This window comes from Clarias gariepinus, chromosome 11, assembly GCF_024256425.1.
Source record: "Clarias gariepinus isolate MV-2021 ecotype Netherlands chromosome 11, CGAR_prim_01v2, whole genome shotgun sequence".
Taxonomy (NCBI): domain Eukaryota; kingdom Metazoa; phylum Chordata; class Actinopteri; order Siluriformes; family Clariidae; genus Clarias; species Clarias gariepinus.
The window spans coordinates 16,688,867-16,716,713 of record NC_071110.1 but is presented as its reverse complement, the minus strand read 5'-3'; the positions used below and the strand labels follow the sequence as shown (position 1 = coordinate 16,716,713).

General features: G+C 37.0%; 1 protein-coding gene across 1 annotated transcript in view; it reads left to right on the top strand.

Moving 5' to 3' along the window:
- Positions 1-27,627, top strand: part of gpr4 (G protein-coupled receptor 4) — a 30,149-nt gene extending 2,522 nt beyond the window's left edge. Inside the window, exon 2 of the mRNA XM_053507913.1 lies at positions 25,083-27,627. Within this exon, the coding sequence (XP_053363888.1) occupies positions 25,555-26,679 (1,125 nt within the window). The 5' untranslated portion in view covers positions 25,083-25,554 and the 3' untranslated portion in view covers positions 26,680-27,627. The remainder of the gene's footprint in view (positions 1-25,082) is intronic.
- The last annotated feature ends 220 nt before the right edge of the window (positions 27,628-27,847 follow it).

The window sequence follows — 27,847 nt, the reverse complement described above, 5'->3', positions numbered from 1 at the left end:
ATTTGTCATCTGACCTTATAGTGATTCATATAAAATTAAAACATGTGTTCCCTTCAGCACAACTGCAACATTTTCCTAGCTAGTGACATTAAAGTTGCATTAGGCAAAAGGTTAGTCTTTCTCTAAAATTAGCTCTCTAACCATTATTACTGTGCACTTTGACATGACTCTGCCCCCAAGAGCTATGGTGGCCTGAGGTGTATAGTGTCTATAAAATGACTGACAGGAACCACACCCAAATACAAGCCAGTATTTTTCCAAACAGGTTATTTTTAGCATTGTCATGTTAGGTGGTAGAACAGATGCATTTGCAGGTAAACAAAAGCTTTGTTAAGCAAGCTTGCAGGCAAAGGAGTGGACAGGCAAAGGTCTGGTGGGGTACAAACAGGGTTGGGCAAGGAGCAAAGATAAGGAAACTTGAAACAGAAGCACTTGTGACTGTTTTTTTTTTTTTTTAAAACCTGTATAAAAAGTGATGCACTCACTTTTTTTGGGCCTTCAGTCCTTCTCTAGAAAACCGACATGGAGATTTCTTGTGTGTCATCTTCTTGTTCGCATTAAATACTCGTTTACTTTTATCCAGGCTTTTTGATACGTGGGTAATTAATTTTAATTCAGCTTAATTTCAAGAGGAAGATCTGCTAAATTGAATATATATATATTGCACTAGTAAAGCCACATATGTTGCTTAAACAAGTGAAAAAATAATTCCTTCAGGTCACAAATTACTAGACAATTACAGTTTGCCAAGCCATTCAGTCAAGCAGCAGCTAAAAGGGAAAAAAAGCAGTACGAGCATGTCAAAGATTTGCAGGAGCGAGCTGCTTAGTGGCTGAGGTTTGCTTTGTGGAACTAGACGTTATGCAGTAAAGATGTTGTAAGAACTCCTTATTGACCTCTTGCAGACACGTGACTACAGCAGATGGCTGAGGAATCGTTATGTGGCATTATGCTACCATGTATTTTCATTGTTCAACGTATTTCAGGACCTGAAAAAAATAACTAAGGTTATCTGATTGCCTGATTACCAACCAAATTACTGTACCTGATGCTTTGTCACACAGATAAAAGAGTGACCTAGCAATTGATAGCTTCTGTTGTACTGTTCATTTTCATAGAAAGTATGTTGTGGTGGACTTTGTGAATTGTTCAAAAGAAAAAGGAGCATGTGAAAATACATTAAGAAGCTAATTTAATTTGCAGAAGTGTGATTTATTATCATTTCATGGTTACCTTGGAGGGTGTAAAAATGTAAATATTCATCCTGGATTTGGTGGCATTTGCTAGAGATAGCGTTAGCTCATTCAGTGCCCCTGTTGCAAATGAGATGATGTTAAAGGATAGATCCCAACCTATTTGGGATTTAATTGAGTTTAAATCCCAAATAGTGTAAAATGTGCACTATTGCACTATATAGGGTGTAAAATCCCTTGTTACACACCCAAGTAGTGCCTTTCATCAAGGGTGAGAGAGGCATTTGGGATTCAACTAGGGCTGTAGCTATTGGATATTTTAGTAATCAAGTATTCTGCCAAAAATGTAATCGATTAATCGAGTAATCGGCAGTGTAAAATATATAAGAGAAACAAAGATTAATTGGTTTTCTTTTTAGAAAAATCAACTTGTATTTTTTTTTTTTGCGAGGACCGGCAAAAAATTAAACATGTTTAAAAAGATGGAAAGATGGAAATGTACTCACAGCGCCAAAAACTTGCGGTGAATTATGATAAACCGTACTTACTGTATGGCCACCGCGCGAAACCACGTAGGTGAGATAGGTGAGATTCAGAATGGCTTAAGATGAAATAGAGTTTAATAGATGTGTTTTCTAGCGGAAAATGCCTCTGTGACTGTTTTTTAAATGTGGTTTTGGCACCCATGCGAAAGATCAATAGATATTGCGTCATTAAAAGAAAAGTGTGTTGGACAAAGCAGTGCATGTGTGTGACATGTCTAAATCATGAGCAAGATCACTGATTTTCTGGTTTGTGTTGTTAAATAATCTTTTCAATTCTAAATCAATGGATTGTCGAGAGCTAAGGTCAGTTTCACAGTGTAATTAAAGTGTGCTCCTGTCTCCCTGCTCACTGTGCACTCTTATTTGCAGGGAACGACTTGCTGACACATCTAACAAACTGCCTGGATTGACAGTGAAGTGGCACAAAAAGCATTATGTCTGATGGAATCGCTATCACTGTGATCTTTTATTCAGACACGATAACAATGCTTTTTCTGTTCACTATGTTCGGTAGTGCAAATACAGTCGCGTTCAGTAACAGGATTGAATTTATTTCATTAATTAATTTCATCAAGCAGCAACAAGAAACATGATGTGAAACCTACAGGATGTTGAATTTGCACTGCTTATTATTTTTGCTGCTTTGTCTTCTTTACGCTCGCATCAGATGTATACATGCACTCTAAGCTTGACACCATCTAACGTGGAAATAATTTAACATCTTACTACTTACTATACTGAAAGTAATCAACTTGTTGCTGTTTTTTTCTTATATAGCACCTATTTAATACAGCTTAAATATATAAAATTTATTGACATATAAAAACAATGAAAACATATAGAAAAGACATGTAAATAAAGTAAAATATGAAATTAATAGACATTTAACCTTTACTTACCCTTAATTTATGAGACCTCTTGGCAACAGCTGCTTTAAAAACTAAAGTAGCTAAAGTACTGAAAGTAGCTCCCTTTTCTTCTTGCTGTTATCCTTAATAACATTCTTGGGATTAGTGGTGGTATGTCTTACAAAAAAAAATAAAAATGCAAAAAAATTAAATAAATTAAGCTTGCTTCACTGGAAGTACACTCTGCGACAAGGTGCCCCCTCTGACTTTGCACCCTTACTTTTTTGATACCACTACCATCACACATTTCTTTTATTTCTCTATCCACACATATGCATATACATATACATATATTGTATATATTTACAGTGGTGTCCATAAGGCTTAAGACAACTTATGCTACTGTATGTTTTATAGTTCTCCCTGTTCAAAAAACAGTTGATGTCACTAATTAGTTCTTTCCAGTCTTGCTGAAGAGTTGTGCTAAGTAGAATCAGCTGCTTTAGATAATGAATGGAACAAATATGTGGCAGGACTTTTACTTTTTGAAGCTGTGGTGTGCACCTCTGCACAAAAAGGCCTAAAAAAAAGGGGAATTTCCAAGTGAATTGCAAATTTTCACTACAATGTCATGCCCAGGTCCAGCAATTTTCGAAGAAAAAAGTACAGCACACTCAATATGATTGTTGTATAACAATATAAAAAATGCCTAATTAAAACAAATTATTCTTATTACCTTGACTGTCATTGAAAATCAGTGTCATTAGAACATTGAATTTCACCTTCATCTACCATTGTACTATACTCACTGTACTCAACTTGTTTTTCTTTTTGCTATACAAAGTTATTACTGTTATCATTATCTTTAAGCAGGATAAATTCAACAAAGAGTCAACAGCATGTTTGTTGTTACTGTTGTTAGGGAAATTAATCCCATCTTGATACTAAACGTGACTGTATTTGCATTACCGAGCGTAGGGGAACGGGAAACCATCGCGTTTTTATGTGAATTAAAGGGCCGGATTTTAGAGCATAACATTTTTTTCCAGTGCTTTAAGAGAAATCCAGTTATTTAGAAGTGCTGCATTTAGATTGTTTAGAAGTAGTCTAGAAGTAGTTCCCTGCGAAGTAGACTTCACAGTGAATAGGGAAAAGGGAGCACATTTTAAAGTTCATCGAGAAACGGACCGCAGTACTCTTTTCATGATATCCCAGGTGGGAAGAACTGAATTTTAATACCTAAATTTTGGCATCCTGACTTTGTGAGGTTAAAAAAAATATATATTTTTGTATTTTTAACAATCAATTAACCACTGTTATACCTCTATAGTCATACAACCTTAGGGTGATGGGAATTGCATTTCACTGCATTTACATTTACTTTTTAGGCATTTGGCAGACGCCCTTTTCCAGAGCGACTTACATTTTTATCTCATTATACATGCGAGCAGTTGAGGGTTGAGGGCCTTACTAAAGGGCCCAACAGGGCCGTGCTGTGTATGGCTGTGTATGTGACAAAGCATATTTGAATTTAATTTGAATTTGGTAAGATTTGAATTTTACATTTAAATTGGGGTACATGGTGGCCATGGTGTGGTGTTATGGTTATTTGTGCACTGATTCCAGTGAAGATCTAAGACTTACAGTAATAGACTTTTGATATAGCCGCAGAGCAATCCCTTTATTGTTTGTTTTTTAACTGTATTCTACGTATTTTACATGGTCATTTGTACAAGTGAGGCGTAAAAAGTCACCATTGCACCATTAAGCCTACAAATATGGGTCTGTTTGCTCCTTCTGTTGAAACAGTGTGGTATAGCTGGTTGTAACACGCTCTTCTCAGAAATCCTCTTATATAGTATTAAATAGAGAAGATAGCTCTTCCTAAAATTAGAACTGTATAAAATTAGAACAGCGGAAGAGTGAGCATATTTTTGTGTTCACTTCTTATTTTTATGGTATCTATGGTATGCTGACATTTGGACAGAATTCACCTATCATTCTTGACCTTGACCGCATTGACCTTCAATGAAACTCAACACTAATCTCATGAAAAAACCTGCAGTGGAAAGCTAATTAATTTACATAAGTACGTATAATCAGATAAACAAAAATGCAAACTTGATCACAAATATAAGAGAAACTACACACACAAAGATGGCATGCAAACATACACATGGGCAAGGTCCATTATTATTGAGCTATTTTTGAGCTGAATTTTATAAGGTTACCACTTGACAAAAACCTATCATAAGTTTCATGTGTTCCATAATGCCAATGTCTGGCTCAGTGATATTGATCAGTGATATTGCGATCTTCTGTATCACATTGTAAATGACATTACTGAACTATTTTTATTTCTCCTGTACCTATGATGTCACCCCTCGCTTGGAATTATTTTTACAGTAAGTGTCGGCATCTTTCTGTGTCTGTGACAGTAGACAGAGTGGCATGACCGTGCGCTTCTCTAAATATGTATTCTTGAACTGTTAAACCATGCATAGCCACAAAAAAGAAGTAACATGTTATTGCAAAAACTTGTTGCTGCAAAAAAAGATTTAAACTGATACTGATGTCACATGTCCTTCTTTCTTTGCTCACTCTATTGCACGGGTCTTCAGCCCCCATTACGTTGTTGTAACCTGTTCTGACCTCAGCGTATAGCTACGTAAAGGGCTTGGTATTAATGCTAATTTCCAAAGAACAAGGGCTCATCTGCAACTGCCTTGCCACTATAACTAAGGATTTACATGGTAAACGCGGCACTTAAAATTTAAATCATTAATTCTCCTAGCAGGACGACAGCCCTGGGCTTTGTAGACACTCTGCCGCCTCACCACCGAAGCATGAAACAAGCAGCCACACAAGACAGTATTGAATATCTAAATTGCGTTAATGCCAAGAGACTGCGACAGTTTGAGTCCCATTTGACCAGAGATGATCATGCATGTCCTTGTTTGTGACAACATCATCCGACTTCAATAAACTTCTAAAATATGAACCAAAACCAGATAAATTTTTATTCCAGTGTTACGCATACAACTAACTAGTCTTGTCAGGCTTAAATGTAACACACTACGATAGTCTCGTTATTAAAAACACCTGTACATTATGTACACCAGTCTATTAATATAGTTAAATAAATCATTTAAATTTATTTACAGTACATTAATCTAATCAGCCATTGTGTTTTACGAGTGCAATGCAAAAATCGTGCTGATACAGATCGAGAGCTTAAGTCAATGTCCCTATCATATATAAATAGGAAAAGTGTGATTTTTGTGACTTCAGTTGCGGCATGGACACTGGTACCAGATGGACTGCTTCAGGTATTTCAAAATCTGCTGATCTCACACACTACTGTTTCTAGAATGTACGCAGAATGGTACAAAAAAACAAAAGAACATTGAATAAACAACAGTAATAGTATTTTATACTGTATAATGACTCTTTACAAATGTGTTGAGCAGAAAAGCCTCTTAGCATGGCATAATTTTAGCATTTAACTCCTGCCAGGCAAGATAACATTAATCTGACACTTTTCATCATGGTCACAGATAAACCATAAATATCCAGTTAAAGACATTGGTGCCCTGTGATCTTTGTGGTGTTGGTTGTGTTGTGTGTTTTGAGATGCTTTTCTGCTCACCCAGCATTTTAAAGGCTGCTCAGTTACTATAACATTCCTGTCAGCTTAGACCAGTGTAGACGTTCTCATCTGGTCTTACTCATCAACTAATTCTTTTCAGTCTTTGGATTCATCACATACAGGATGTTTTTTGAACATCACTGGAATTGTTGTGTGTAAAAAGGACTCAGGACATCAGCAGTTAATAAACTACTCAAACCAGTCCATCTGGTACCAACGTCTATGCCACAGTTAAAGTCACAGAACATTTTTAACTATTCTGACATTTGATGTGAACATTAACTAACTTTCTTAATCTGTATCTGCATGATTGTGTCACTGCGCCGAAGCCACTTTATTGTCTAATTGGTTAAAAGCGTAAATGAGCAGGTGTACACAAGTGTTCTTGTTAAACCTATGCTCATAGTCAAACCTATGCTCATAGTCAAACCTATGCGGTTTGACTATGCGAGGACCGATGCGCGGAAAGATGGAAACCTAATCACAGCGCATGAATCATGATGAACTGTACTTACGGCCACCACGAGAAACTGCGTAGGTGAGATAGCGGTAATAGTAGTTAACAGATTATGGGCCAAACTTTTTGGTAGAATAATTATAAAGGTCTTTACTAAAACAACATGCATGAGGAATCACAAAAGAGTTTTCATTTTCTGCAATGGAAAAGCACTCTAACTAGTTACTTTTATCAGAAAGTAACGCTGTGATGTAACTGATTACTTTTTAATGACAGTAATTTTGTAATGTAATTAGTTACTTTAAAAAGTAACGTCCACCAGCATTGTTATTGTATTATATGATGTCTAATGCTCTGAGACTGTTTACTGTGCAGACGAGTAAAGTTAATAGCATCAAGTGTTATCAGGTTAAAAGTTGCTTATTAAGCAACTTTTCTGAACATTTCAAACACAGCTCACTCTAGGAATTGTCGCATGTAAAAGAGCTTGCATAAAGCTTAGATAAAATGCTTTAATGAGTGTTACAGTAGTTTTAGTTTTTGTGATTCAGTTATTCTTTTGCCAGTATATTTTGACAACATTTAGTTATGTATTCAGGAGCAATTTTCTAATTTGTTATTTGACTAAGGACATCATTTACTCTAAATCACATGATTTGCTCTAAGAATAAAGTATTTAGTTATAACGACTCTGGAACACTATTGTTATGCAGCTCTGTTCTTAAATAGAAGACTTCCCACAGAATTAGTACAGGTCTGATCCTCATGGCACAGTTTCAGCTTTTTTTTTGTGCCACAAGGCCTATAAATAACGCAAGGTGATTCAAAGAGAAATCATTGCTAGGGTCCTGTGCCAGCTACTTGCGAAAGGATAATGTTAAGTGGGCAGCAGGCCAGTTGAATTAGTTCCCTTATAGTTGCTTAATATTAAGATTTTAAAAGCTTCTGCTGTTTTGGGAGACCAGCATCTATGTTATCCTCTTGCCAATAATGACCTAAAAAAAATCCCTACTTTAGAAAGATCAAAATATTGACTTGCATCAAGCAAAGACAACATTACAATGAATGAAAAATAAGTAAAATAATAAAAACTGACACATTCTTAAAACCTGGAAGGATATGAAAGAAATATGGTAAAGTAAGAGCATTTCCGTACACACTTGTGTAAGGTCATTTCCACATGCACAATGTGATAAAATCGCAGCATTCGGACCAAACAGCTGGGTGGTAAAACCACTTGTTAATGAGGCATATCGGTAAAAAGGCAGTTTGCTAGGGAGCGTAAAGAGTAGACTTTGGAACAATGAAAAAGGGTCATGTGGTCTGGTGACTGTTCCAGAGTGATGGGTGCGTCACGGCAAGTAGGGAAGTGCATTAAGCGATGCACCCATCATGCAAAGTGGCCGATGTACAAGGATTTCTTTTTCTTCCCCTGATGGGGCATATTCCAGGACTTCCAGGATTGTTCATTTTGGTCACTACATTGCATGCTGTTCATTAAGTAGTGGCCAACAGTAATTGTAAAATGTTAAATTTCCTCTGTAACTTGCTGTTATACAGATGTTATCTACACCTGGGTGATGTGATATGGCCATTATGCCATGATGGATTCTTTTCATATAAACAGCATAACCCAACGTTATTTATCTAATACCATAATATCTAATACCTCTTAAACGTAATGAGGACGAAAAAAAATTCAGCTTGTCATGCGACTGAAGAACTGGAAACACACCACTTTGTCCTGAAAGCATTCTATTCCAAAGCGCTAACGCTCAAAATACCATTGCTAAATGTTCCTAAATGTTTCTTAACAGAAAAGGTTACGATTACTATCAGTAATTGTACACATTTCTTTTTAAACCAAACAGTATTTTTTTAAGATCTAGTTATTATTACCATTGGGATTTTATGGAGCATTCACTAAACAAGTACCTGTGTATGAGCTTTTGTTGTTAGGTGACATATTTTGAACCATACTCTCACATACAGTGGTGTGAAAAACTATTTGCCCCTTCCTGATTTTTTATTCTTTTGCATGTTTGTCACACAAAATGTTTCTGATCATCAAACACATTTAACTATTAGTCAAAGATAACCTAATTGAACAAAAAATGCATTTTTTAAATGATGGTTTTTATTATTTAGGGAGAAAAAAAATCCAAACCTACATGGCCCTGTGTGAAAAAGTGATTGCCCCCCTTGTTAAAAAATAACTTAACTGTGGTTTATCACACCTGAGTTCAATTTCTGTAGTCAGGCCTGATTACTGCCACACCTGTTTCAATCAAGAAATCACTTAAATAGGAGCTACCTGACACAGAGAAGTAGACCAAAAGCACCTCAAAAGCTATCATGCCAAGATCCAAAGAAATTCAGGAACAAATGAGAACAAAAGTAATTGAGATCTATCAGTCTGGTAAAGGTTATAAAGCCATTTCTAAAGCTTTGGGACTATCCACAAATGGCAAAAACATGGAACAGTGGTGAACCTTCCCAGGAGTGGCCGGGTGACTAAAATTACCCCAAGAGCGCAGAGAGAACTCATCCGAGAGGCCACAAAAGACCCCAGGACAACATCTAAAGAACTGCAGGCCTCACTTGCCTCAGTTAAGGTCAGTGTTCACGACTCCACCATAAGAAAGAGACTGGGCAAAAACGGCCTGCATGGCAGATTTCCAAGGCGCAAACCACTTTTAAGCAAAAAGAACATTAAGGCTCGTCTCAATTTTGCTAAAAAACATCTTAATGATTGCCAAGACTTTTGGGAAAATACCTTGTGGACCGACGAGACAAAAGTTGAACTTTTTTGGAAGGTGCGTGTCCCGTTACATCTGGCGTAAAAAGTAACACAGCATTTCAGAAAAAGAACATCATACCAACAGTAAAATATGGTGGTGGTAGTGTGATGGTCTGGGGTTGTTTTGCTGCTTCAGCACCTGGAAGGCTTGCTGTGATAGATGGAACCATGAATTCTACTGTCTACCAAAAAATCCTGAAGGAGAATGTCCGGCCATCTGTTCGTCAACTCAAGCTGAAGCGATCTTGGGTGCTGCAGCAGGACAATGACCCAAAACACACCAGCAAATCCACCTCTGAATGGCTGAAGAAAAACAAAATAAAGACTTTGGATTGGCCTAGTCAAAGTCCTAACCTGAATCCTACTGAGATGTTGTGGCATGACCTTAAAAAGTCGGTTCATGCTAGAAAACCCTCAAATAAAGCTGAATTACAACAATTCTGCAAAGATGAGTGGGCCAAAATTCCTCCAGAGCGCTGTAAAAGACTCGTTGCAAGTTATCGCAAATGCTTGATTGCAGTTATTGCTGCTAAGGGTGGCCCAACCAGTTATTAGGTTTAGGGGGCAATTACTTTTTCACACAGGGCCATGTAGGTTTGGATTTTTTTTCTCCCTAAATAATAAAAACCATCATTTAAAAACTGCATTTTGTGTTTACTTGTGTTATCTTTGACTAATAGTTAAATGTGTTTGATGATCAGAAACATTTTGAGTGACAAACATGCAAAAGAATAAGAAATCAGAAAGGGGGCAAATAGTTTTTCACACCACTGTATTTTGATACAGAATGAAGTGATAAAATTTATGAACAACTTTAAATATATTTAACACCATGACATCCTCAAGCATTTTTGATGTGGAATGTATTTAAAGCTGTACATGCCAAATTATCTCACTTCACTCTGTAGTGCTTCAGAATAGGGCATGTAATGGTAAACTTGGATCAGAAAGAGGTACTGTAGGTAAGATGTTACATAAGATGGGAATGGGTTTTTGCTGAAAGATATATGATGGAAAGAAAATTAGATATACCTTATGAGATTATTAAGGAGATGTTACTATGTAGCCTTGGAAGTCGATTATTTAATAAGATGAGATGCATAGCATCTTTAAGGCCATGTGTGATTTGACTGTTCTGAACTTCTTCTGGTGCTAATAGACAAACAGAAGTGAGATGCATACCTTTGAGTATTATTACTCTGTCATGGCCTGCACTCAACACAATGCAATAACAGGTATATGAGACAATCAGATAGTCATAGTCTTAAGTTATTTTTTTCGTTTTTCGGCCATTGCCTGACACTGCCATGCATTGTTACCTTAGGGATATGTTTAAAACTTAACAATAATTTAGTATAAGTAGAGCATTAGCAGGAAAGATATTCCACACCTTAAATTATCTTTTTGTTATTGTTATCCAAAGAGCTCTATATTAGTTAAAACACAATTGAGCTTATGTTAATTCATTATTTCTACATCGTACTAATTATTTACTTATTACTAGTGTTGCCATGAGTTTAATGCTGTGTGGTTTATGTCAGTGTGGAGTTCTTGCTGGTTCTGTAGTTTCCTCCAGTCTCTCAAAAACATGGTTTGGCTATTATCAGTTGCTCTTAGGTGTGAATAAGTGTGAAACTATGAGTGTATGATTCTCTGCCCTGCATCGCCATTCATCTGGGGTAGATGCCCAGCTCACACTTATACGTCTTACTAAATTTAATGTAGTTTAATTAATTTTTTTGTTTTATATGTAATATTAGGAGGTCAGAAAAAAAAAAAGCACCAAACACTTTTCAGACAAAAAAACAAAACAAAAGGAAATTTCCTGGGTTTTGCATGCATGAAAAAAAAAGCAGATTGTCAAAGTACTTAGAAGTACTGTGGATGATTCTACAGGATGTTCAGTAAAACTAAGCAGCTAATTTCCTTATACAACTGCACAAATTATACCAGAGACTATATTTTACGCAAAGATCGTTACACCAATTAATGGCATTGTTTCATTACTGTTTCCTGGTTTTTATAGTATGTTTTTGCATGTACTGTAGAAACTTGCTCTAGAAACAGCAGTTATTTGCATTATTTTTTGCCATTTTCTGACAGTCATGCTGTCACGATCTGGGTGTATTGGCAGGTGTTGAACGCCGTGGGCGGAAGGAGCAGGCATAGAGGCAGAGGGGTGGTGTAATCAAAAAAAGAGTCTTTAATAATAATTAAACAAAATATAAATAAAGATACAAACAAAGAAACAAACAAACTTAAACGATACTTAACTTTGTGCTGACAGGGGCTCTCTGGTAAGACACATAACACGCCCTGCGGCGAGACACATAACACGCCCTGCGGCGAGACACATAACACGCCCTGCGGCGAGACACATAACACGCCCTGCGGCGAGACACATAACACGCCCTGCGGCGAGACACATAACACGCCCTGCGGCGAGACACATAACACGCCCTGCGGCGAGACACATAACACGCCCTGCGGCGAGACACATAACACGCCCTGCGGCTAGACACATAACACGCCCTGCGGCGAGACACATAACACGCCCTGCGGCGAGACACATAACACGCCCTGCGGCGAGACACATAACACGCCCTGCGGCGAGACACATAACACGCCCTGCGGCGAGACACATAACACGCCCTGCGGCGAGACACATAACACGCCCTGCGGCGAGACACATAACACGCCCTGCGGCGAGACACATAACACGCCCTGCGGCGAGACACATAACACGCCCTGCGGCGAGACACATAACACGCCCTGCGGCGAGACACATAACACGCCCTGCGGCGAGACACATAACACGCCCTGCGGCGAGACACATAACACGCCCTGCGGCGAGACACATAACACGCCCTGCGGCGAGACACATAACACGCCCTGCGGCGAGACACATAACACGCCCTGCGGCGAGACACATAACACGCCCTGCGGCGAGACACATAACACGCCCTGCGGCGAGACACATAACACGCCCTGCGGCGAGACACATAACACGCCCTGCGGCGAGACACATAACACGCCCTGCGGCGAGACACATAACACGCCCTGCGGCGAGACACATAACACGCCCTGCGGCGAGACACATAACAGGGGGACAAACACAACAGGACATAAACGAGGTGTGGAGCTGAAACGAGACACTAGAGACACAGGAGACACTAGAGACACAGGAGACACTAGAGACACTAGAGACACAGGAGACACTAGAGACACAGGAGACACTAGAGACACAGGAGACACAGGAGACACAGGAGACACTAGAGACACTAGAGACACTAGAGACACTAGAGACACTAGAGACACTAGAGACACAGGAGACACGTAACGACGAGACGAGAGACCAAGAGAGGGACAGGACAAGGGCTAAAGACATGGCAATCAGCTAGGCATGGCTTCTAGCTAAACATGGTTAAGCACTGCTTAACCATGGCAGTTAGCTACACATACACCTAGCTAAGCATGTCTTCAGCCCCAACATGCACTAAGCTATACTTACCTAATAGCTAAAACACACTAGGGAATAGGGGCTCAGAAACACAGACAAGGATACCCAGTGGCTAGGCGAGGCAGCCCTCCAAGACTAAGGGAGGCAGCACTCACAAGCTAGTCGTTACTCCCAAGCCAGGAGGGACAGCACTCTAAACCTAGGCACACTGGAACACTAGGGGTAGAGGAAACACAGGACAGCTAGAGACACAAAGGGGTTAAGGCTAGAAGCATGCTAGTTACTGTAACACAATATAGATCTTAGCTAAGCACGCTCCTAGCCCCACACACACCTAACTACTTACCTGCTCTAGCTAACCACAAGAACACAGGAGGACAGGACTGAATCAGCTCCACTAACACAGACACACAAAACATACACAGAGACATTGCCGGTAAGAGAGCCCAAGTCAACACAACTAAAATCAAAGTACAAACTAAACATAAAACTAAACAGAACAAAAGCCCACACATGTGACAGTGGTAATACCCAAAAATGCTCGACCCAGTTTCCCAGTCTAAACAGCTATTTATAGATTGGTTGATGGCTACCTCGGTTCAGGTGTGCACTGCATCACCTGACCGAGGTGCCTGCTGGGAAACTGAGTCGGCCAACAAAAACTACAAACTAAAAACAGTGACCTCTAGTGGAGGACCCTTACACATGCATTGTTATCAAAGAGATATGTTTAAAACTTAGCATTAGTTGAAATTATTCTACATCATTAGATTAATAGTCACTACAGTTTTTACACCCCTAAAACGTAAAAATGTTTAGTATGGAAAAATCATTTATCTAATCTCTTTTTAAAAAAAATAATAATTTTATTGCATGATTTTATTCACAAAATTTTTAACCAGATTTAGCCACAAAAAAGCTGAGAGTGATTAGTAGTGTGTGTAAATTTTACAAAATGAGCAGGATGTTTTGATTTAGTGACAGAACATTTCTGTTGGCTTTTCCATCTCAGTACAATTTGATCAAGACAGAGAAGCTGAAGCATATTGAGCCTTTATCATAAACATGGTCACTGAGTAAGAACAGCACACTGCTTATAAAACAAAAAATCAAGGAATAGCTTAATCTGATGGTTCTATTGGAAGCTGTTTTCTGTAGGAAATAGAGAATAGTAGCTGCATTAGTCTTATTTACACATCAGACTATGACAGAGCTCACATTAAGTAGATTAAAATTTTTGTCAGAATTTGAGGAGATTAGTTTTATATTAGTCAAAAGTGTTTTCAAATATCTCAGTACAGAACCATATAGTACTGATGAGCTCTGAGGCCTGTTATTATTTATAACCAGAATGCAAAAAGTGAATGAAATATGTAGATTACTGAACCTGTTAGACCTGAACCTATGACTCTGGGTGACTGTAACTGTGTTTCTATGTAATAATATTATTTGAATCTGTTGTGTCTGAAATTTTAAAAAGTAAGCATCAAAACCCCCTGGATCATTGTTTATGCAAATTAACATTAAAATTATGTTGTTAAATGCAAATGATAATTTATGGGCTGTTATGCCTGTCTAAGGCAAACATATTTTTTTAATTTCCTGGATATTCAGGGGATAAAAGAACCATAATTCCGAAGCTCTAAATTAATTTCTGTATATTTTTAGTATTCAATATTTTATATATTTCCTTAAGATCACCAGCACCGATCGGTGCATTGGGCAACGAGAGTTCTCTATTGTAGTTTCCGTAGCATTTGTTTTTTTCCGGGGCGGGTTGCTAGCCCAACGCCCAAACCTTTTCATCTGGCACTTGGGAACCGGCAACAGCGGAGCTCTAAACCTCCGGCTGCGAGAAGTTACAGCCTTACCCGGGAACTGAACCAGCGATGTCCGGATAATAGGGCCATACATATATATATATATATATATATATATATATATATATTATATATATATATATATGTATATATAGGGCTGGGCGATTTGGCCTAAAATCAAAATCTCGATTAATTGAACATTTTAACTCGATTACGATTAATAAACGATTATTTTATTTATTTTTTTGCCCTCATAACACGTGATTGTACTTTAAGTGTTGAAACAAACTGGTGGTGTTACCTTTGGGCGTCGAAACTGTTTTTCTACAGTATCTACATCTGACTTCATTTTGTTCAGGGTCATCCTTACTGAAGCCAAAATGTGTCCAAATAACAGAGACTGCATTTTTCTTTGGTACAAGCTGCTCTTGTTGCTCAGTTGTCTTAGTGTTTAAGCTCTCCATGCTCGACATGTTGGCGAAATAACGTAACAGAGCAGGGTCACGTGACTCCACACGCGGTTATGTTTTTAAAGGGAAAGTAATCGAAATAATCGACCTGGGAAAATTTAATCGATTATAGGTTCTAATTGTCGATTTCGATTACTTTTCGATTAATCGCCCAGCCCTATATATATATATATATATATATATATATATATATATATATATATATATATATATTCAGGTGGTCTATTGGCTTTCTTAATACTGATTCTGCCTGTACATTTCAATATCTTCAAATGACTTCTAGATAAAAATTCTGTATGGTGCCATGAACAAACACTTTTTCACTGAAATGTAATTCAGACGATATTTTTAGTCATGTATATTTACATAACTATATCTATACCGTAAAATATATCACTATTATTCTATCCCTAAATATATGTGTATGTGTGTTTGTGTGTGTGTGTTAAAAGAATTAATTCACTCCACCTATGTACACTGTACAGTAAAGAAGACTTTTGAGAAAGTATATCAAATGTATGGCTCTAAATTAATACTTTTCTGAATATGTTTTAAATGTACAATGTATGTACTATGATGTATAATCTTGTACCTTTATTTATCCTATAGGAGAGAAGTGAGTTAGCCTTTTATACAGTATACTTTCTATGTGCACTTTTGCCCTTCATCTGTATACTATACTTTCTTGTTGAAGGCTTGCCAGACTGAGCGATAATATTTCTAATATTCATGCGCTAGCTTATAATGTTTGATGATGCATAATGAACAAAATGAAAAATCATGAGCTTTATTTAGACTGATCTTCCTGTTGATCTGTTTCTCTATCCCTGTCTTACTCATTCGCTCTCAGTCTATCTCTTTTATCTTTTCCTCCCACTTTCTCAATCTCTCTTCCACTCCCACCATCTCTCTCCCTCTCTCGCTTTCTGTCTCATACACACACACACGCACACACACGTATTACTCTCACAACTCTCATTTCTCTTCAGATGGAAGAGGAGAAGTCCATCTTTCAGCTCTAGTTGATTAAAAAGCGTTAGCTCGTCTATGCTCCTGCAGGCAGTGTTTACTGATGTGAGGCTGATGTATGAACATTAAGTCTTTCCCACCAGGCTAAGGAACACAGGCTCAGAGGGCAGCGAGCATGCTGTGTTGTCAGGAAGTGGCGTGTTTACGTACATTACGTCATTTAGGATGACTGAATGGACTGATCTACAGGGATGCCTGTCACAAACAAAAAGTTGCTAATAGTTCAACACAGTCCATCTGCCAGAATCTAAGCAACATGTGTAGTAGCTCAGTTGAAGCAGCTACTGTACAGTATATAATAGTAAATGTATATGTATAGTAAATAAATTGAGACTTTCCAAATAGCATCTCTAAGCTACTTTAGATATTTCTAATTTTTTAGTGTCAGTTAGTTAAATGGTTGTTTTTCTGCACATTATATGAATAAAGCTCATAATGGGATCAGTATAAGATTATATACTAGAAAAGTAGTCATCAGTACAGATGGGGTAATTAGTGGGTACTGTCTAGCGTGTATATTGTTTTTTTTTTTTTTTTGCTTCAGTCATATTGTTTAATGAAAAATTTTTATTGACAGTAGATCATAAGACTTCATTAGCAAGGTTGACATTTCTGTTTCATGCAACATGACCTTTACTTAATTTAGATGAATTGATAGAAACTGTTCTTTTTCAGAGGGATACAAAAACATGCAACACTTTGAGATATGTCCTGTTATCAGCGTTATAGTTCAGGATGTCTGTATAAGGACTGTAGTTTTTGTTTGCTTTATAAGCTTGATAAGTATGTAATAAGTACAGGGGAAAAATCACTAAGCCTCTCAGTAAAGATTTATTTTATGAACAAAAAATATTAGGATCATTATTCACATGTGTAAAATCTTATTGTCGTTATTTAGTGGTCCCAGAGAGGTTTCTATTCCTTTTTACTGACAGAACACATTAGGTCTAAGTTGATATTATTATTTATAGTTTTTCAGTGATGTTTGGATTAAAACCATTTAATCCAAGTGACCAATTAATCAGTGTCATAACTAGAAGAGCTTGATAATAAAACAAATTCTGGTAATGGTCGGTTATGAATTGTAAATAAATACAACTTTCTAAACTTCCAGAAGCTCTTTGGTAGGCCATACACAGACATTTTCTCATAGCTTTTCAAACCACACAAAATGATCACATTTACTCAGTAGTAAGTACTTCATGTAAAATTTTCAATGTTTGTTGTTTTGGGAATGTGGTATTAAAAAAAAAAAATCCACCTAAATTTAGTCCATGGAAGTACAGTACAAGCATACAAACAGAAATGTGAAGAGCCAATCAGGTTGCATCTTATAACGCATGCTACGCACTACAGTATGTGTGAAGAACATCTGAGGCCGACATAGATGAGAATGGTCAGATTAAATTTAGTGTGTTTTTCAATATATGGACATATTACTGTTCATTAAATATGTTATATTTAGTCAATTTAGTACTTGACATTAGAGCAATCACTTAAAGTAAAACTGGAAGGAACCTACAGAAACCGAGCATGTGTAGTGAAACTTTAGGCCAAGAACTTTTATTAAAAACAGATATAGGTGTCTTGGAAATGCATGTGAACTGACAAGATCTGATCAGATTTTTTATTGAGCATAAATTCTTTGAAAATAATGTTAAGATGGTCTAAAGCAGTCTGATAGGTAAAACATATTTCTCTCCTGGTCAAAATATTAAGTCACACACTAAGTATTGTGTTTGACTTTCTTCAACTATGGCATCGGTTTAACAACATTATGTTATTTCACAATGTTTCTTTCCACCCAGCATTGTGTTAGTTTTAGGCTGAGATCTTACACTGAAGACAGATTTACTTTGAAAAAAATCTCCACATCCACATCACAAAGACTGTTAGTGGGGTTAGTGTCAGGATTCACCAGTAAGGTAGGGGCCAGTTCATCTGTGAAAATAAGTTCTAATTTATTTTCACAATTTGGACCTGATGGCTCTTGTGATCTTGGAATAAGGCCATGCCATCAGGGAAGAGAGAACAAATAATTGTGATAACCCACATTTAGTACATTCAGCTGACTTCATTTTTTTGCTCCTTAACGTTGCTGAGCCTAGACCTGAAGCATCCCCAGAACATACAGTAACACTGCTCCTGAGAGATTGTCCAATGGGCACAATTTATGATGGGTGCATTGCTTTATGTGTTCCCCTTATTATAGTGCTGCACACATCACATTGGAATAGAATCAAGCCATGACCTCATCAGGCCACATGACTTTTTTTATTGCTTCAAAGTCCAATCTTTATTCTCCCTAGCAAATCGAAACCTTTTTTTTAAAATAGCTTAACTGAAATTGATGCAAGCCAATAATATGACCATTCTGAAATGTAGTTACATGTTTACCATATCCTCAGGATACATTTACTGACATGGTTGTTTAAGAAACAAGAAGCTACTCGCTGCATAAATTAACATTACAGCAAAAGAATTGTGGCCAGGAGGAATGAATTTAATACTGCAGTAACCGACTTTTTTATTGACCATTAAGGGGGTAACAAAAAAGTGGACATGCATAGGAAATGACATTGAGAGATGGACCAGTGTATAGAAAGTATGTTGGCTGAGAGACAGAAATGTATTATGCTCGGTGTAAGAGTCAACAGAGCCTTGTGCTACGGAGTAAACTAATCCCTTTTGGCAGCCTACCGAACTGTGATCTGGACAATATTTGTGCAGTTTGTAATGTAGCTCCATTCATTCTGTACACATGTGACTATGACTTTTACATGGCTATTAAATGGTCTAAAATTTTTGAATTTCTTACAATAAACCACAGGTTTTGCAGCAAATGCATAATGCTGCCATCGTTTGCAGGTCCTTGCGTTTTGTGAGAGTATCACGACTACTTATAATTTTCTGAGCAGTTGGTGCAATCTGGCCACCTACTCGACTAAAGTGTGAATCAGGAGTTACATTTAAACAATCAACAGTACAAGTTTTACAGCATTTCAGTTAAAGCGCCATTAAATCGAAATAGCAGTGTGAACCAGTGCAATTATCTTATGGAAAAAAGGCTGCAATTTATTACAGTTAATCTACGCATTGTTAAGGGTTTTCCGATAATTAATGTTTATTTTTTTACATAACTTTTGGTGCATTAAACAAATATTGGCAAACATCCTTTATAATGGTATCATAAGTGTTGCTTGGAAAGCATCACTATTATTATCTCACAGGCTTATTTTTCTTTTTTCTTCTTCTTTTTTTTGTTCTTCTTCCGTACAAAAGTTATAGCATAACTAGTCCCGTACGGTTTGTCGTAGACCCATGATTTAAATCGTGTCAAATCGTGCGGCTTATTTGGGAATGGGGTGCTGTGACTCTTCTAGAGGATGGATGATAAATTGCCCCCGCAGGGTATTTAAAGAATTTGGACAGTTATGTTTTTAGTATTTAATTAGTAGTAAGTAGTTAATTAATAGTATTTTTAGTAGTTAATACATTCAGTGCATGTTATTTACACAATGTCTTTTGATGTTGAAAGTATAAATATAAATAATAATAAGTATGTTTAGCAATAAACTATTGTATGTAAAAAAAAAAAAGGGAAGATAGGGAAGAAGTAGTTGAATAATACCAATTACCAATTAGCATCAGCAGTACTTTGTTGCAAAGCCTGTGGTGGTAATTACAGCTTGGAGACACGTACATTAAAAAGTAATTAGCTTTTTGCAGCTTTTTGTTTAAAATGTGTGCTGCACCTCTCAGGGAATTTGAAACAATTTGCCAAGAATACACTGTGTTCCACTGAGAGTCTCATACAGCAGTTCTTCTGTGTAAAAATCTTTCATCAATCTTAAAGGTGATTAAAATCAGGAAACTGGTTAGGCCATGCAAGATATGTTAACTGTATATCATACTAGCATTACTACTATACCTGTGGTTGAAAGATAAAGAGTTTGTAAAAATAGTTAAAAGGTTAAAGCTAAAAATAGTGTAATCAGTGATATTATTATTTCACATATTTTGCATATCTTTCTGTACGGCAGAACTCTCTGCCTAACTTGTTAATACAAAGAAATAAAATGTTGTAAGGTTGAGTGTTTTACACCTTGTTTACGCTTTTTTTGTCGTCTGCCTAATACCCTCCCTGTTCGGTAATTGGAGAGTGAATCAACAGATGAGCGCTTAAAATAGTAGATCGGATGAAGATTAAGTTTTAAAATGACTCCAGCACATCAAAATTCAACTTCAAATACAACTTCAGTGCTGTTATTTCAGCAGTGAAGTAATCCCATTAAAAAAATTCAGTTCTGTTTCATAATCTGGCACAAAACTGCTCATTTCATTCATGGTGCAAGGTTCAGTTGTCATAGTGCACATGCCTTTTTTTGGAGTAAACCATGATGTTGTGTGTGTTTCGTGAGAATTTGGGCAAATTTAAGGAGCATTACCGTTGTTTCTATGTCTTCTGCATAAACTGTATATACATCTATACATCTATACATGTAAACGATCGCATTTACTAGCTCTGTTGGGTGACACCTCAAGGTAAAAGCACCGAATGAGTAAAAAAATTTTTGCTAGATACTGTGATGTAATCAGGCTGGATAGACATACAGATATACAAACATAGACAGAAATTTTTCTGAGACTGGTTTTTGATCCTTGAATGTATAAAATGTAAAGATATCACTGAACGAGTGAGTTTTGACCTATGTACAGGCAAAACTTTCTTTTTATTTATATTGATGTTTAGTTTTGTTGAAATATACATATAGTCATATAGTTTTCCTCTAATGTGTCCTGATACATTGCGCAATTCAGTTTCACACTCACATTCACATTTTATGGTTCTGCTTTGTCCTCATTCTTTTAGATGTGCGTATTTGTGTTTCCAGAGGGATGTAGGAATGGAGATGATTATTGCTTTTTTTTGTCTGTGTAACTGTTATCCCTTCCACTTTTACATCAGCAACTCTTTTGATCAAACTGGCTTATCACATACTGTACCTTTTTTTAATGATCATACTGTAAGTATGAGAGTGCTTTGTGATGTCTCCCATAGTGTACCTGTCCTGGCACAGTTAGTTGTAGTTTCATAAACGGTTCATATGCATATGTACTATAACACCAGTTTTAATGACAGAAATGTTTTTTTTTTTTCCTGTGGGTTTTTCTATTCAAATGGTGTTTAAGAATGTTGAAACAGCTGAAAACTTTAGGAAGCTCCTTCTCATTTTGCATGAATACTACTTATTGTGAATTCTTCCCAGTCAGTTATAATCATGCACTAATTACCCTAATCCTAACCCTATTTTGTTGTAGCACAAGCTTTACATGTGAAAATCTAAAGGATTAATTCATGGAAAGCATATTAAAAACAAAATAATCCAAACACTTATTGCCCCTCACTGTATAAGGTATATTGGGCACTTGTTTACTTTCTGCCCTGTGTCAGTCTTTTCTTGTTTGCAATTCCAAGCACACTATGCTGCTGTGTCCTCCATTTTTGATGAGACTGTCAGGGTCTCCATACAGTAGCATTTGATGTTAGAGTAAGTACTGTATCTCCGCTTAATGCTTTGCAGATTACATGCTGTTGAATAAAATTAGGAGCAATCCTCATGGTATAGTGTATAATAACTAAATTTTGAATAACTAAATAAAAATCTAACTAGTGATGAAACAAATTATTTTTACTCACTCACTTATCGTTTGTATCTGTTAATCCTGTATACGGGGTCGTGGAGTGCCTGGAGCCTATCCCAGGAGACTTACAGTAGGGCACGTGGCGGGGTACACCCTGTGCTAAATTCTAAATGTTTAGAATGTGTATCAATATTATCAATGACCTGATTAATCGTTCATATTCATAATCATATGGTGTTGCCAGTTACAGGGCGATGTCTCCAAGCACTTTCAGGCTGAAATAAAGGCTGTTTTCATTCGAATTACAATGCCTAGTATGTTTATGTAATAGTCGCGGGTGCGGGGCGGGGTTGTAAAAATAGATACAGTGGTGCGGGGCAAGCTGGGGCGGGCCAAATAATTTCATAAAAGCGTGACCTGGGGTTTGGAAAAATACCCAACCTGTGCATCACTATTTTGTAGTGATAACCGGTAAAAGCTTGCATCTCCTTTTCTTGTTCTCTGTGACCTTGTATGCTCCCTTTGCATTTATAAATGCCTCTTATTTCATTTGTGTTATGTGAATAGCTTTGGGATTTCTTCAGTGATGATATTCATCCTCCCTATATTTCTATGCCAGATTGCATCACCAGTAATTGCTTCTTGTGTCTGTTGTAAATTTGCCCAATATAGTGTCAAACACTGCTGTTGTAAAAAATCAGGGCTAGAGTACAAGTAGGTCGTAATTTAACCATTAAAACACAGCCATTTTGCATTGCATTATTAATTTTATATATCTTCTAATTCATTGATCTTTCCAGTTTTTTCTTTTTTTCTTTAATGCTCAAGTTGTTCAAAATATGCAATATCAATAATCTGTCCGCTACAGTACGTATACTCTGTGCAGCCTTCATATCGGCTCAAATCTGAGGTGCTGTTTGTTAATTGGGGTTTTTTGAGGCTAGAAACTCTAAATGAACTTCTCCTCTCCTTTTGGGATGAAGCCAGTTTTATCATATGCTCGATGGGTTTTACAAATGCAGCTGACAACACTGTGCTTGTGTGTCAGCTACAACTATTCCGGAATAGCTGACCTTTTTGTCTTAAAATAACTACTGGCTGTTGTTACTGTTTAATTATCTTAATGGTTTTATGGTTGTTTCCAGTTGTTTCTGTGATAGAAAGATATGAGCATTTTGTCAGTTCTACATTTTTGCAACATCATTCCCGGATTCCTGTAGTGGTGAAATGTTTTATTAGGAATAATAACTTTGCTTTAAAGTGTGCACCCAAATTTGATGCCTGATGCCTCCCCAAATGACCCACTCCAGCAGAATTTTCAAATAAGGAGTAGTTAATTATTATTATTATTACTGTATATTGAATTTTTTTAAATAAGGGTTACATAACTACTTTTTTTTTTTTTTTTTTACTTTTGCACTGAGCTGTACTTTTCTTATTTTCTCATAACGTTCCTATGAATCATACACTGTGCTATGTTTGCTATCCCAATTAAAACCAGAAAGCCTTTGACCAGTGATTGGTTTGAACAATTTCAAATTGTACAAGCTATAATATTCTCACTGATAGAAAATTCACATTAACTGTATTATACCTTTTGGGTCTGAGGTTTTGTTTTTGCTTCGAGTTATTCTTCCCATTTGTGGTTTTAAATCAAAAAGTGCAACAATTGTTAAACTTCAGGTCACATTTATGTTTGCTGTTCTTGTTTTTCTGTGTGTGCTGTGGTACTGTCAGGAGATGACAAACAAGAATACATTAGACTAAGAATTAATACTCTATCTGTTGTAGTTTCTAGTGTAAAAGGTCCTTAAGCAAATGGTGTTACCAGAAAGCTAAGCCTTTTTGCAAACAGTGCTTAAAAGAGAAATTTCATATTTAATTTTTTCATATTTTCAATTTTCATATTATTGATGATAAAATGATTACTGATCAGGTCTGCTCACATTTTCCAAGGTTGTAATGTAGAACGGGCGAACGTACAGTACACTTCTGTTAGGCATCACACATGAAAAGATTGGAGAAAAATACACATCTTACAAAAATATAAATCATTATGTTGAAAATCTTCCCTCCCCTGGCCGCCGAGTCTCTGTATTGCATCACACACAATTAATTGAATCCATACTCTGAGCAGAAAAAAATTATACTGTTTGAAATGCTGAAGGCTGTACTACTTGTGACTCAATTGAAATCAGATGTACTGTATCATATAAAAAATCAACAAATCAACTCTGTAGATAGTTCAAGCATTATTACCCATTCCTTATCATAAATGACACTATACAATTATGTTACAAAACAAGCAGCATAATTAATCTTTAACAGTGGTATTTGATAGAGCAGATTGGTTGTAAGCTTTTAATTGGATTATTGGAAATAGTCCAGTCGGTGCACTGAATTGTTCTATTTTTGCATGAGTGATTAATGAATAGTCTCTGTTTCGGGCTTTTGTTACTAAGTGTGGATGCACAAAGGGATAAGCCTGAGCTGGTTCTTGCATTCCATGTTTAATGACATTAGTTAATCTCTATATTTCATTTGTTCACCTTTGCTCTGCTGTTGGTCATTTGAGTTTATGTTTCTAAGGAGATATTTTAAACAATCACATGCAAAAAAAAAAAAAAAAAAGTATTTTTTTCTATATTTCATTGTTGCAACATTGTACTGTATTTCCACAGCAACACTTCTTTTCTTTGGCATTGACTAAAAATATTAATGACAATCTAATAGTACTGTAGAAGAGAAAACATATGTATTTGAAATATTTTGTTGTTCTATGTTTAAGATTGGCCTAAAAATCTTATATGCCCCAGATACTGTAAATCCCAGGGGACACACTCATAATAGTATTTTTAGATTTTTACCATGTGGTCACCTTTGCAGTGACTACACAATGGGCAGGAGCCACCGAAATTAGGACATTCATTTTACACACTGCGGTCACAAAGGGTGTATTCCTGGCTTGTTATCAGTGTCCTTGGGATAGGCTGCTAGCCTGCTATTGATCTTTTTATAATTTGATTTCATTTGAGTGTAGTCATACATTCGGCTATAATGCCAACAACCAAACCCAGTGGCCAAGGCTTTACCTGAAAAACAGTGCATTTTGCCTTTTGATTTTTCAACCCATACTTATCCAAACTTTTTCATTTTGTATTGCAGATGGTCATAACTGATGGGGCCAAGGAAAATAAATCAGAAAGCAGTGTTCAGTGAAAGAATAGAAGGATACCATGCTGTGACTTCCAGCTGTTATGGGCTGCTACAGGAGCACACCCTGTTTTTATGCCCCGCTTGAGCTCATCTCTCTTGGTCAATGGCCGACCTTATTTTCAATACCATTTAGGCTGGTAAATGTTACGGAATTAGTGTAAGTTAGCTGTGTTTGTCCTTTTAAATATCCTAAAACAAAGGTTTTACAGCTAGCCACGAGGTGTGGTAGAGATGTGAAACCTGCCCGCACAGAATGGGCACAGGATTTGTGTTGGTATCACAATCGCAAGATGAAGATCTACGAAGAAGAACGTTAAGGAATGGATCACATAACTTTCTGGAGATTTGGATTTTAATGTTTTCTTTTTATACCACATTATAACTTGATTAGGGACCTTAGCCACGCAACTATTTCTTGATTATGATATCAAGTCTTATAAAAAGTGACGAGATGTGTAACATCTCAGCTTCCTGTAATGTTGATTCAAACATTGATCAATTCTTTCAGCCCGTGCTGTACATTATTGTTATCATCCTTGGCTTCCCAACAAACTGTATGGCTCTGTGGGCTGCCTACTTGCAGGTGAAGCAAAAAAATGAGCTGGGAATCTATTTGATCAACCTTTCTGTGGCTGACCTTCTTTACATCGCCACATTGCCACTTTGGATTGATTATTTCCTCCAACACGACAACTGGATCCATGGGCCCGGGGCTTGCAAGCTGTTCGGATTTATTTTCTATACCAACATATATGTCAGCATTGCTTTCCTCTGCTGCATTTCTGTGGATCGTTATTTGGCAGTGGCTTATCCACTTAAGTTTGCCAAAGTACGTCGGGTCAAGACAGCCATTATGGTCAGTTCTGTGGTGTGGATTATAGAGATTGTGGCCAATTCAGCACCACTCTTTCACGATGAGCTGTTTGCAGCCCGTTTCAATCGTACCTTCTGCTTCGAGAAGTATCCAATGCAAGACTGGGTAGCAGGCATGAACCTCTACCGAATCTTTTTGGGCTTCTTGGGTCCCTGGTGCTGTATGTTAGCAGCCTACAAGGGAATATTAAAGGCAGTGCGTGGCAATGTTTCCACTGAGCAGCAAGAGAAAGCTAAGATCAAGAGATTAGCCCTTAGCCTCATCCTAATAGTACTTCTTTGCTTTGGACCCTATCATATACTTCTGCTGGCACGCAGTGTGCTCTTTCTCAGCAACCCTTGTGACTGTGGAGTGGAGGAGTATTTATTTACTGCCTACCATGTAGCCCTCGCTCTCACCAGCCTCAACTGTGTGGCAGACCCCATCCTCTACTGTTTTGTGAATGAAGGAGCCCGCAGTGATGTGAGCCGTGCTCTGACGACCGTGATGACTGCCCTTCACCGAGGGAAAACCACAGACATGTTAATGGGGGGTTCCATTACTGTAGAAACACCCTTGGCAAGCAAGAAGTCAGATCCTTACGGAGACGGCAAAACTAATTCCTACAAAAGTGAAATTGAAACACTGAAGGAGGAGTGTCTTCAAATGACCAAACTTAGTGTTAAAAAATGAAGTGATGCAGTATATATGTAAGCACACATAGATCAGGAGATCTTCAGGGACCTGAAACCTCAAGTTTCTTCACAGAGTATGTCAACAATGTTGGCATTTATATACATTGTCAATGTAAAAATCAGCGCCTTGAATGTTATACCAGATGCCTTGTTTTATCACTGTTTGCATACTGTAATTTGTAAATGATACAGTTTTCCCTTCCAAAAATAAATTTAACACCTTACTTGCCCCTGTTAACTTATCTGTTACAAGCACATTTCTTTATTTATAGCTCATGCCACCAAGAACCTCAAAGCAAGACCACCATGACAGAGCTCTAGCTGTAACAAGTGTACAACATTTTTGCAGCAAATTATTACTTCTTTCATGATGAGACAACAGTTTTATGCTTTATTTAGATTTTTTTTATACTGTACACAATATTTTTTATATATTTTTTAATACTGTACACAAAGCACTAAAACTGTAGCAGCTTTGTAAAAATCCTTACAAGTGATTTATTGTGATTAATTATTTCAGAAGAAAATGCAGTTATCTTAAAAAGGCTAAAACTATAAATCTAGTGAACATTATACATACTCCATAATATTGTCAGTGGAATACAGTATTGTGCAAGAGTCTTGAACCACCAGGCAGTTCTTCCTGTTCAGTTAAATTATGCAGATTGCATTAAAGAAATGGGAACAAATGTTTTACTGTGGCAGGCTGTAAAATGCCTAAAGATGCAATATAAAAAATAGTTGTTTACTGTATGTTACCACCTCAGCAGCAACCCCATTTCCCCTCTCATCTTTTCCAACAACTCAGCATTTAGCATTACTAGTACAGTATACTAACCACCGGCCTGATCATCTGTCATCATCTTCACTTGTTTCCTAATGGTTCATGCTTAAAGTTGAATTGTGTTTTTTGCCCGAATAATTCATACTGTGTAGCCTACCAAACAAACATATTCTTCTGAAACTGGTCAGGTACAGGGAGAAAAATGAAGAAACAAACTAAACGTACACAAAATGAGAAACAAAAACCTGCCAAAAAGTCTTTCAGGAATCCTAAAAAAATAAAAATAAATGAGCGGTCAAGACTTTTGCATAGTACTGTACATTGTAGTATTTCTAAAATAATCTTTGTGTTTCTTATTTGCGTTGAGACACAAAAGTTCAGT